This window comes from Bidens hawaiensis, unplaced genomic scaffold, assembly GCF_021521415.1.
Source record: "Bidens hawaiensis isolate Kalapana, Puna unplaced genomic scaffold, B.hawaiensis_p1.1 tig00028263_1, whole genome shotgun sequence".
In the NCBI taxonomy this organism is placed as follows: Eukaryota; Viridiplantae; Streptophyta; class Magnoliopsida; order Asterales; family Asteraceae; genus Bidens; species Bidens hawaiensis.
This window is the reverse complement of record NW_027494607.1, coordinates 142,460-154,897: the sequence shown is the minus strand read 5'-3', so window position 1 is coordinate 154,897 and position 12,438 is coordinate 142,460. Positions and strand designations below refer to the sequence as shown.

Below are 12,438 nucleotides of genomic sequence, written 5' to 3'. Positions count from 1 at the left end.
GTTTCCGACTTTTTAATCAAGTTTTCAGGTTCTTGTGCTTCTATGCAAGCTAGGTACAAGTCCTATATCACAAACCAAGCAATATTTCATCAACATAACAGCCCTTAAGTTAGGTTTTTGGCTAGTGTACACAAACGAACTTTTGAACCGTAAAAACGTCGTTTCAACCCTTTAATCCGTGTTTATGGACAAAAAAAAAACTATCAAAACAGGTTCCTTACCATGTGTATGATGAAAACATGTTTATGGACCATTTTTAGGATTTTTACACGGTTAGGAATGATTTTTAGTAACCAAGACATGTTTTATGGTATTAAACAAGTTTAAACAAGTGTAAAAGTAGCTTATTTAAGTTGTTTACCTTAGGGTTTCTTGAGTTTTTGGCTGGAGAAGAAGGTGTGTCCATAATTTTCAAGAAATGATGTTAAAAATGGATTGAATCTAGTTTAAATGTGAAAGAATAACAAAGGGGGGGGGGGGTGGCGGCGGCTGTGGCCGGGATTCCTTATGGGCCCCCTATGGGCTGTTTTGGCCCAATGATCTGGTTTCTCCAGCCCAAACACGAAAATCCCGGTCCAAATTTAGTTCGGGTTCGGTTTTTGGCGCGAAAAACTTATCGGGTGCGACAAACAGCGCGAAAACAAGTGTTTTTGGGCTAGTTTTGTGTAAAATTATAAAAGCATACTATATGTTTGTAAAAATCAAAAATATTTTCACGGATCGCTTAAAACATTTCAAATAAGTGTTTGGTAAGTCTTTTTCGGCTTAACAGATGATACAATGCTTGATTTGTAACAATCTTTCGCGTTTAAATCTATAGCGGGTGGTTAAACGAGCATGTTTTCGTTTAACTTGTTTGCTATCAAACTAAGACCATATTTCTAATATTTTAGCTTGTATAGATCGTATATCACTTATAGATGGCCTCCCGAGATATCTGGGTCATAACCCGACCCGTTCGGTTAATCGTTCGTTTGTTACGCAAAAGGCGTTTATTTGCTTACTCGGTAAATACGTACTGAGGTGTACCTTGTTTTGGCTCAAATGTCCTTGAGACAGTGTTCAAGAGGTGCCGATAGGGTAGGAAATGGGAATGATAGGAGGTATACTTTGCGTGTAGGTTCTTGGAATGCAGGTACCTTAAATGGTAAGCTGTTGGAGTTGGTAGATGTACTTAAAAAGCATAGGGTACATATAGTGTGTCTTCAAAAAACTAGGTGGAAAGGGCATAGAGGGGCCGAGTGTAATGGGTATAAGCTATGGTATTCAGAGTCTGATGGGGCAAGGAATGGGGTGGGTTTTCTAGTGTCCAAAGAATTACACTCAAATGTGGTAGAGGTCATAAGGCATAACGATAGGATTATGATGCTTGGGCTAGTACTAGGGTTAGAAGTAGTCGTTGTGGTATGTGCTTACGCACCACATATAGGACTAGGAGATCAAGAAAAGAAAGAGTTTTGGGATACTTTAGATGCAGTTGTGGGTGCGATACCTAGGAACGAGACAATTTGTATAGGAGGTGATTTTAATGGACACATTGGGATGGACAGGGATGGTTTTCATACTATACGTGGGCGGGTTTGGCTTTGGTAATAGGAATGATACAGGAACAGATCTTCTAGACTTCGCGGTGGCTCACGACCTGGGTATCATAAACTCGTTCTTTAAAAAGAGGGATTCACAGTTGATTACGTTTTGCAGCAGGGGATGCAAGATGCAGATAGACTATTTATTGATGAGGCAACAAGATCGACGTCGGTGGAAGGACTGCAAAGTTATACCATGGGAGACAGTAGTAACACAACATCGGTTGTTTGTGGCGGATATAGAGATGACAAACAGGCTGCCCGAAAGGGAGAAGAAATATACACCAAGGATTTGTTGGGGAAATTTAAAGGATGACAAGGCTCATCTTTTCAAGAATAGAGTGCTCTTGCCGCCACTAGTTTGACTAAATGGGGATGCAAGCCAAACGTGGGAGGCTATGGTGACAAAGATTACTCAAGTGGCTAAGGAGACTCTCAGGGTCACAACGGGAATGATATGTGGACATAAGGAGTCATGGTGGTGTAATATGGATGTGCAAGACAAGATAAAGGGCAAATTAACAAGAGAGTTTTAGAGAGCTTATGAGGTGCACAGACGAAGCGAAGAGAGTGAGTTTGAGGGATGCTTATAAAAAGGCAAAGAAAGAAGCAAAAAAGGTGGTGGCGGAAACAAAGAACACAACCTATAAATGGATGTATGAACGACTTGAAACAAAGGAGGCGGAGCATCATATGTCCAAAATTGCTAAAGCTAGGGAGCGTAAGAGGCAAGATTTAGAGGCTGTGAAGTTCATAAAGGGGGAGGATTGGACGAGTGTTAGTCAAAGAGCAGGACATCAAGTTGAGATGGCAAACCTACTTCCACGGTATTTTCAACAACGGGAGGGCATACCATGGCGAAAACGAGAACACAACAACACAAAGACAACAACGAAATATTTGCTACTGTCGGCGCATCACATAGGAGGAGGTGAGAACGGCAGCCCACAACATTCCCCGGTAGCTATGTCTAACACTACATAGCCTGTTTGTATAAATATGGTCATGTGCAAACGGCGCTATGTGACACGGCAACCAAGCCGATTCCGTTTGGGTTTGTCAAACCAATAGTACTATTCACAAGCCACCGGCTCGAAGTTAATCACTGTGATCGTGAGGACTTTCGTGTGTTAGCACTTAGATAATTCACATCAGTACATGTTTCAGGTATGTATATGTAATCAAACATGCTTTTCACCCCAAAAGTTCGTAAAACAGTTTAAAAGTGGGGTCATGAAACTCACGGTTTAGTAGATATTCAGTACTGTATCAACTCGCGGTTTGTTCAGTCCGCTATCAGTAGTTCCTATAATCAATATTATAATAATATTAATATTTTAACATTATTATAATCTCAATACTGAACCGGGCTGTATAACTAATCTGGGTATAGCTGGAACGCCCAGAAAGTGGCAAAATTCATATGTGATCAAAATACATCAAATCTGAGTTCCCAGAAACAGTTCATAATTTTTGAAGTCTTTTAGCTATTTTTCCCAAATAAACGTCCCAATTCGGTAATAAATTCGCCAAATATTCTCGGATGGTCGAAAAATTACCAAATTTGAACAGAGACTCATTGACATGGTCCCTGATGTCCCTGAAAAATTTCAAGTCCTAAAAATATGCACATCACAACCTTAACCTAAATAGCCCGTAAGCAAGTGTTTCGGCATTACCTTAGCGGGTTTGGCTCGTTTCCGACTTTTTAATCAAGTTTTCAGGTTCTTGTGCTTCTATGCAAGCTAGGTACAAGTCCTATATCACAAACCAAGCAATATTTCATCAACATAACAGCCCTTAAGTTAGGTTTTTGGCTAGTGTACACAAACGAACTTTTGAACCGTAAAAACGTCGTTTCAACCCTTTAATCCGTGTTTATGGACAAAAAAAAAACTATCAAAACAGGTTCCTTACCATGTGTATGATGAAAACATGTTTATGGACCATTTTTAGGATTTTTACACGGTTAGGAATGATTTTTAGTAACCAAGACATGTTTTATGGTATTAAACAAGTTTAAACAAGTGTAAAAGTAGCTTATTTAAGTTGTTTACCTTAGGGTTTCTTGAGTTTTTGGCTGGAGAAGAAGGTGTGTCCATAATTTTCAAGAAATGATGTTAAAAATGGATTGAATCTAGTTTAAATGTGAAAGAATAACAAAGGGGGGGGGGTGGCGGCGGCTGCGGCCGGGATTCCTTATGGGCCCCCTATGGGCTGTTTTGGCCCAATGATCTGGTTTCTCCAGCCCAAACACGAAAATCCCGGTCCAAATTTAGTTCGGGTTCGGTTTTTGGCGCGAAAAACTTATCGGGTGCGACAAACAGCGCGAAAACAAGTGTTTTTGGGCTAGTTTTGTGTAAAATTATAAAAGCATACTATATGTTTGTAAAAATCAAAAATATTTTCACGGATCGCTTAAAACATTTCAAATAAGTGTTTGGTAAGTCTTTTTCGGCTTAACAGATGATACAATGCTTGATTTGTAACAATCTTTCGCGTTTAAATCTATAGCGGGTGGTTAAACGAGCATGTTTTCGTTTAACTTGTTTGCTATCAAACTAAGACCATATTTCTAATATTTTAGCTTGTATAGATCGTATATCACTTATAGATGGCCTCCCGAGATATCTGGGTCATAACCCGACCCGTTCGGTTAATCGTTCGTTTGTTACGCAAAAGGCGTTTATTTGCTTACTCGGTAAATACGTACTGAGGTGTACCTTGTTTTGGCTCAAATGTCCTTGAGACAGTGTTCAAGAGGTGCCGATAGGGTAGGAAATGGGAATGATAGGAGGTATACTTTGCGTGTAGGTTCTTGGAATGCAGGTACCTTAAATGGTAAGCTGTTGGAGTTGGTAGATGTACTTAAAAAGCATAGGGTACATATAGTGTGTCTTCAAAAAACTAGGTGGAAAGGGCATAGAGGGGCCGAGTGTAATGGGTATAAGCTATGGTATTCAGAGTCTGATGGGGCAAGGAATGGGGTGGGTTTTCTAGTGTCCAAAGAATTACACTCAAATGTGGTAGAGGTCATAAGGCATAACGATAGGATTATGATGCTTGGGCTAGTACTAGGGTTAGAAGTAGTCGTTGTGGTATGTGCTTACGCACCACATATAGGACTAGGAGATCAAGAAAAGAAAGAGTTTTGGGATACTTTAGATGCAGTTGTGGGTGCGATACCTAGGAACGAGACAATTTGTATAGGAGGTGATTTTAATGGACACATTGGGATGGACAGGGATGGTTTTCATACTATACGTGGGCGGGTTTGGCTTTGGTAATAGGAATGATACAGGAACAGATCTTCTAGACTTCGCGGTGGCTCACGACCTGGGTATCATAAACTCGTTCTTTAAAAAGAGGGATTCACAGTTGATTACGTTTTGCAGCAGGGGATGCAAGATGCAGATAGACTATTTATTGATGAGGCAACAAGATCGACGTCGGTGGAAGGACTGCAAAGTTATACCATGGGAGACAGTAGTAACACAACATCGGTTGTTTGTGGCGGATATAGAGATGACAAACAGGCTGCCCGAAAGGGAGAAGAAATATACACCAAGGATTTGTTGGGGAAATTTAAAGGATGACAAGGCTCATCTTTTCAAGAATAGAGTGCTCTTGCCGCCACTAGTTTGACTAAATGGGGATGCAAGCCAAACGTGGGAGGCTATGGTGACAAAGATTACTCAAGTGGCTAAGGAGACTCTCAGGGTCACAACGGGAATGATATGTGGACATAAGGAGTCATGGTGGTGTAATATGGATGTGCAAGACAAGATAAAGGGCAAATTAACAAGAGAGTTTTAGAGAGCTTATGAGGTGCACAGACGAAGCGAAGAGAGTGAGTTTGAGGGATGCTTATAAAAAGGCAAAGAAAGAAGCAAAAAAGGTGGTGGCGGAAACAAAGAACACAACCTATAAATGGATGTATGAACGACTTGAAACAAAGGAGGCGGAGCATCATATGTCCAAAATTGCTAAAGCTAGGGAGCGTAAGAGGCAAGATTTAGAGGCTGTGAAGTTCATAAAGGGGGAGGATTGGACGAGTGTTAGTCAAAGAGCAGGACATCAAGTTGAGATGGCAAACCTACTTCCACGGTATTTTCAACAACGGGAGGGCATACCATGGCGAAAACGAGAACACAACAACACAAAGACAACAACGAAATATTTGCTACTGTCGGCGCATCACATAGGAGGAGGTGAGAACGGCAATACGGAAGATGGGAAGGTCAAAGGTGGTTGGCCCAGACAACATACCTATGGAAATATGGAGATGTTTGGGAGAGGAAGGAATCTCATGGTTAAAAAATTTGTTCAATATTATCTCCAAAACTGGTAAGATGCCAGATCAATGGAGGAGTAGTGTCGTAGTCCCCATCAATAAGAACAAGGGAGATGGTCAATGTTGTGGAAACTATAGAGGAATTAAGTTGCTTAGCCATACTATGAAACTCTGGGAAAGAGTTATTGAGGCTATAATCAGACAGGAAACTCAGGTTACGGTAAACCAGTTTGGATTCATGCCTGGGCGGTCTACTACGGAGGCGATACATATACTAAGAAGATTGATGGAAAAGTATAGAGAGAAAAAACGAGATCTGCATATGGTGTTCATTGACCTAGAAAAGGCGTATAATAGTGTGCCACGTCAACTGCTTTGGGATAGCCTTGAGGGTTGAGGTGTACCCAGGAAATATGTAGACATAGTTCAGGATATGTATGCTAGGACTGAAACAATCGTCCGTTCGTCTATGAGGGATACTGCCTCCTTCCCGGTGGAGATAGGCCTTCATCAAGGTTCAGCATTGAGCTCATTTCTTTTTGCAGTATTCCTAGATGAGCTGTCAAAGTCGATCCAAGAGATGATCCCATGGTGCATGATCTTCGAGACGATATTGTGCTAGTTGCTGAGAGTAAACAAGATCTAAACATGATGCTAGAGGAATGGTGAGTGGCTTTAGAGAGGAAAGGCCTAAGAATTAGTCGCTCCAAGACCACGTATCTCCATTGTGACTTTAGTGGGGTAAATGACAATGAGGAGATCCAAATCACCATCGAAGGCCAAGCAGTTCCGCAGATAACAAAGTTCAAGTATTTGGGCTCGTTTGTCCAGAGTGATGGGGGCATTGATAGTGACGTGACCCATGGTGTCCAGCTAGGTTGGTGTAGATGGAGAGCAGCTACAGGAGTTTTGTGCGACAAGAGGTTCCCAACTAAATTAAAGGGGAAATTTTATAGGGTTGCCATTCGACCGGCGATGTTGTATGGAACAGATTGTTAGGCCATTAAGAAGGCACACACACGTAAGATAGAGGTAACAGAGATGAGAATGTTGAGGTGGATGTGTGGGAATACAAGATCTGACCGAATAGGAAACAACGTTTTTCGGGAACGATTAGGAGTAGCTAATATATCATATAAGATAAGGGTGGGGCGATTGAGGTGGTTTGGACACGTAAAGAGAAGACAAACGACAGATCTTGTTAGATCAGTAGAAAACATTACTATAGAGGGCAGGAGGGGTAGAGGTAGACCCAAATTGACTTGGGATGAAACGATTAGGCATGATTTAATAAACCTGCATCTCTCTGAGGTGATGATCGGACTTCTTGGAGATGTAGGATTAAGGTTAAGGACTTCTAGGGAGATGATATAGTTTTGGTTTAGAAATATGTCTTAGAGCCATGACCTGATCAGCTTAGTATAATTTGTTTCTGTTACCAGTATTGTTTATTTTTACTATTAATACTGCTACTTATTATAATTATTTTATCTACTTATCATTTTTTTTTAGTACTAAATATTACACTTTCCCAATAGTCTATTTTATACTTTATTTACTATTCTACTATTATGTTGCTTGTTTTTGGAGCCGAGGGTCCATCGGAAGCAGCCTCTCCATTCCTCAGGGATAGAGGTAAGGCTTGCCTACATCCCACCCTCCCCAGACCCTACTAATAGTTTTGCTGTGTGTGGGATTTACTAGGTATGATTGTTGTTGTTGTTGTTATACTTTCTTGTTTTTCTTTTGCTATAATGATTATATCTTAACAAGTTCTTAAATTCTTAAAGTTTTTGTTTGTTCAATTTATACCATAAGGATTTTGATGATACATGATCAAACATATTGTATTCATCATACCACAAGTGGTTTATAATTTTTCTTCATCAAAATCCATTCCAAAACATCAACAACATTCTTATTTTCAATGTTTCATATTTTACAGCAAGAATGATCTTCAAAGATTGATCCATATCTCAGTCATAACAAACTGGAATGATGCAAGACCAAAGCCTATCATTAATTTTATTGAGTTACGGTTCTAAAGATTATTTATTTGTATTTTTTTTCTTTCGTATGGCTTCCCAATCGTTATTTCAAAATTAGTGCGCAGATCTGTACCCTCTGTGAGGATCGGCTATTTTAGCCTACGTCGGGTCCGAATCCGAGCAAACTTTCTAAAGAAAATTTGCTCCTTACATGCTAATTTAGTAGACTGGAGAATTTTATAATTTTTGATGAACACGCGAGACAAACACAAATAATCTGCAAGAGAAATAATAAACGAAGATGAACACGCGAGATTTACGTGGTTCGGTCGGCTGACCTACGTCCACGGGTTGCAACCAGGATACTTTTCTTATTGCTGTTTGCCCCATTCGTGATGAGGAATTACAAGTACAAGATATATATTTATAATAACAAGATTAGGGTAAACAACTTGTTCCCCAAGAAAACAATAACGGGCCTATAAATTAAAACCGGGCCATCCGCCTCTTTAATTAACTGCCACCGATTTAGTCTTCTAAAATGAACCGGCCCAACACCAATCGAGCCTCTATAACCCAACAATCTCCCACTTGGAGGCTTGATAATCTTCAAACTGCCTTCCACTATGATCACTTGTACCTCTTGTAATCTTCCTTGTCTTCCTGGTTGCATATGCCTTTTCATTAGTTAACCTGAAGGTTCGTTGAAGCTACCCCGAGCTCCAACACATCAGTCATGGCTACCACTGCCATTGTCTTGTTTTCTATCCCTGTCGGCTCCCACTTACACGAACTGCCAAATCCTGGAATACCTTGAGAACAAACAGCACTCTCCATATTAAGCAGGTAATCTTCTGGAGAGACTTTAACCCATGAAAAACCGGTTCTCTTAACCCACTTTTTGGTAACTCTGGCTAAAGCTTTGACTGGTCGACTGATAGTGCTCCCACTGCCACGAAAACCCCTGACTGGTTTCTCTGAACCTTTTCTAGCATGTTCAACTTGAATCTGACCTGTGGCTCTGGGTTTATCTCCTGCAAAATAAACCTTCTTCTGCCCACTAGACTTTGCGAACCAGACTTTGGTCTTCTTATGAATTGGGTCAGTCACTCCCTCAGACGATAAACTGACCATATACAACAAACCCCTGTTTCTTCCTCGAGCTATAACAATATTTCCCTTACCAACTTTCCACTGCTCGTTCCCAAATTTAACCTCATGTCCCTATTCATCCAATTGCCTAACAGAAATTAACTTTTTCTTTAAGCTTGGAATCACTCTAACATCCTTCAAGGTCCATGTACCGGCTGAAGTAACTAAATTCATGTCACCCATGTCCGTAACATCAAGAACATCATTGTTCGCCAGTCTAACCTTACCTAAATCACCTTCTTTCAAATTCTGCAATGCTTTACTGCTGTAGGTAGCATGAAATGAAGCACCAAAATTCATGACCCAAGAATCAACATTACCTTCAACACTAAGAACTAAAGCCTCATCCTCTGAGTATTCTTCTGTAGTGTTAACTTCTTTCTTTTCATTGTTATCATTCGGAAACTGATTCCTAAAATGTCCCACCTCGTTGCAGTTCCAACATACCACATCCTTTTGAGTCCTAGACTGACTCCTTTTCCTGTTCCCGCTCCCACTACCTCTGTTATTTTTTCTTCCTCTACCAACATGCATTAAATCACCCGATGATTCACCTGAATTTCTTTGCCTGACGTCTTTGCCTAGAATAAGATCCCGAATCCCATCAAAAGTGAATTCGCTGGTAGAACTAGTAATCGCTGTAACAGTCCCTGACCAACTATTTGGCAATGATGATAACATTAGTATAGCCTGAACCTCATCCTCGAATTTGATACTAACTGACCCAAGTCTTGACAAAATCGAGTTAAAGTTGTTGATGTGCACTGTAACTGAACTTCCTTCTTTCATCGTCGTATTCACCAATTTATGAATCAGAAAAACCTTATTAGATGCCGAAGGCTTCTCGTACATATTAGACAAGCATTCATTATCCCACGCGCCGTGGTTTCCTTCAAGATGTTGAACGCAACATCCTTCGATAACGAGAATCTAATAACTGCCTTGGCTTTCTTATCCAAAGTTTCCCACTCGTCTGGTTGTATCTTCTTCGGTTTTTCATCCAGTACCATGTCCTATCCTTCTGAACTAGCAAATCCTCTATTTGCATTTCCACCAATCAAAGTCTTTACCATCAAACTTCTCAATCTGAAGTTTCCTGCTCTCAGCCATTATCTCAACTAAGAATTCCCACTTTGGATCTAGGTAACAATATCAAGAAAATCTTCGGACAAATAGATTAACCCCAACAATCACAACAAAACCACCCGGCTAACTGCCCGACAACCGCCAAAAAACCCGATGACCAAAACCCTTTGCAAACTCAGGAACTAACCCCAAACCTAATCAATATCAGAAACTGAAACAAACTAAAAAACGCAAACCTGTTTTCTCCTGCTTCTTTCTAATCAAGAAAGGCGCACCGATTTTTCTTTGCTACGGCAGAACTGCCAGCGGAAATAATAATAGTAATAAAACAACGGTTGTTTGCGTTCTTCACAACTGTCCAAGCCAATCAAAAGGATGACGGCTGCAGTTTGACTTTTGAATTGATATAGAGAATATTTAACAATTTGTTGCCAATTGTATTCAATCTCACACATAAGGCAAAAAGGTGTAACTCTAATTGCAAACCTAAATGGCAACTGGCGGCTCAAACTTTTGTCTTTACTTACTGATGAACTTACAAAATCGGTGGGTTGCGAAGACGGGCGATCGAATAACTTAGGTTTTAATATGGCCGGTTGCCAAAAAACTTAACCCTTCGAACCGAACAATTTCTCTCGCGTTGTATTCTTCCGTATGTAACCGTAACCTCAGCTCTAATACCGCTTGTTAGGGATTTGGGTATTGCAAAACACACACAAACACAAATAATCTGCAAGAGAAATAATAAACGAAGATGAACATGCGAGATTTACGTGGTTCGGTTGGCTGACCTACATCCATGGGCTGCAACCAGGATACTTTTCTTATTGCTTTCTGCCTCACACGTGATGAGGAATTACAAGTACAAGATATATATTTATAATAACAAAAATTAGGGTAAACAACTTATTCCCCAAGAAAACAATAACGGGCCTATAAATTAAAACCAGGCCATCCGCCTCTTTAATTAGCTGCCACCGATTTAGTCTTCTAAAATGAACCGGACCAACACCAATCGAGCCTCCATAACCCAACATTTATTGATAGTTTTAAACATTTATGCAATCGGTGATAGAAATCTATCCAAAACTGATTTCGTTTTCCTTGATTCTTTTTCAAACTCTAGTTATGTTATTTTAATACATATCTTATTCATTGACATTTATTTATCAAGCACATGCTAAAGAAGTTGTATTTACTTGTATTTAGGGATTACTCATTAGAACTCATTCAAGCTTAACCAAGATCTTAATCTTTCAACTCACCAAATTCAAGGTGAGTAATTAACACCCTTCTTTTTCATCGTTTACTTTTTGAGGGTGACATGCGTACCATACACATCAAAATTATTTATTTATTTACATCTATATCTCATTAACCACTATTCGATAATGTGTTTATGAATTTATCGCTCATCAACGATATGCTATTTGGTTATGTGTTTATTTTTATTGTTTGGCGGTTGGGTCACCTCATCCTCATCGAGTATGCATACCTTACCCCAGTAAGTTGGCTTTGTGCCAGACCAAAATGCTCCACATCTATTTTATATGGTAATTGTTATACATCATAAATGTTGTGATTGTTTATATTCACATACGAGTTGCTTGTTTTACAATATAATAATACACCCAAACTTGTGTATTGCTCACTCAACTTTATGTTGATCAAAGTTTATGTTTACGCATGTTGCAGGTTTGCTTCTTGAAGAATTATAAGTTCGAGAAGACATTTAGTCGAACTTTAGATTGTTGAAGAAATAAACAAATTTATTTGGATAATCTTTGTAACAGAATTTGTGATGTATTTCGATCATATGAAATTAAATAATTAGTTATGGTCATTGCCATTAATAGTGTCCTGTGAGCTAATGTGCAATCAATTGCGCCTCGGTATATTTCGCCGCAGGTTGGGGTGTGACAAGTGGAACATGTCTAAATTCGTTTGAACCATAAAAAGATTCATTTACATCGACTACAAGATACAATACAAAACGTACTAGGTAACATAGTTTAGACAAAAAAAAAGCACTGCAATTTACAATTATTTGAAATGTAAACATGAAACAAAGGACTTGCAGAACACCATATATGTGATAGAAGTTGGTTCATCTCGTCTTGTCACTTCTCTAAGACCTCACATATTATTTAATAAAGATTTCCAAATGATTTTGAAACCGTGAACTTCTGGTTGAGTGGTTGACAAATAATCTGAACCGGGTTCAGATAGCTATTTTGTTTAAGTGGTTGACGAATAATGGGAACTGGGCACTGATTGCTAAGCAAACATTAAAGCGCTAACACATAAAAACAGGCAATCAAGCAACTACATT

The 12,438-nt window shown here is 39.5% G+C and overlaps 1 protein-coding gene across 1 annotated transcript; it reads left to right on the top strand.

Moving 5' to 3' along the window:
* Positions 1-2,129: 2,129 nt before the first annotated feature.
* LOC143576685 (uncharacterized) lies at positions 2,130-5,231 on the top strand. Its single transcript, XM_077060720.1, has 3 exons — positions 2,130-2,413; positions 4,498-4,869; positions 4,982-5,231. The coding sequence occupies exons 1-3, from the start codon at positions 2,130-2,132 to the stop codon at positions 5,229-5,231; spliced, it is 906 nt and encodes a 301-aa protein (XP_076916835.1).
* The last annotated feature ends 7,207 nt before the right edge of the window (positions 5,232-12,438 follow it).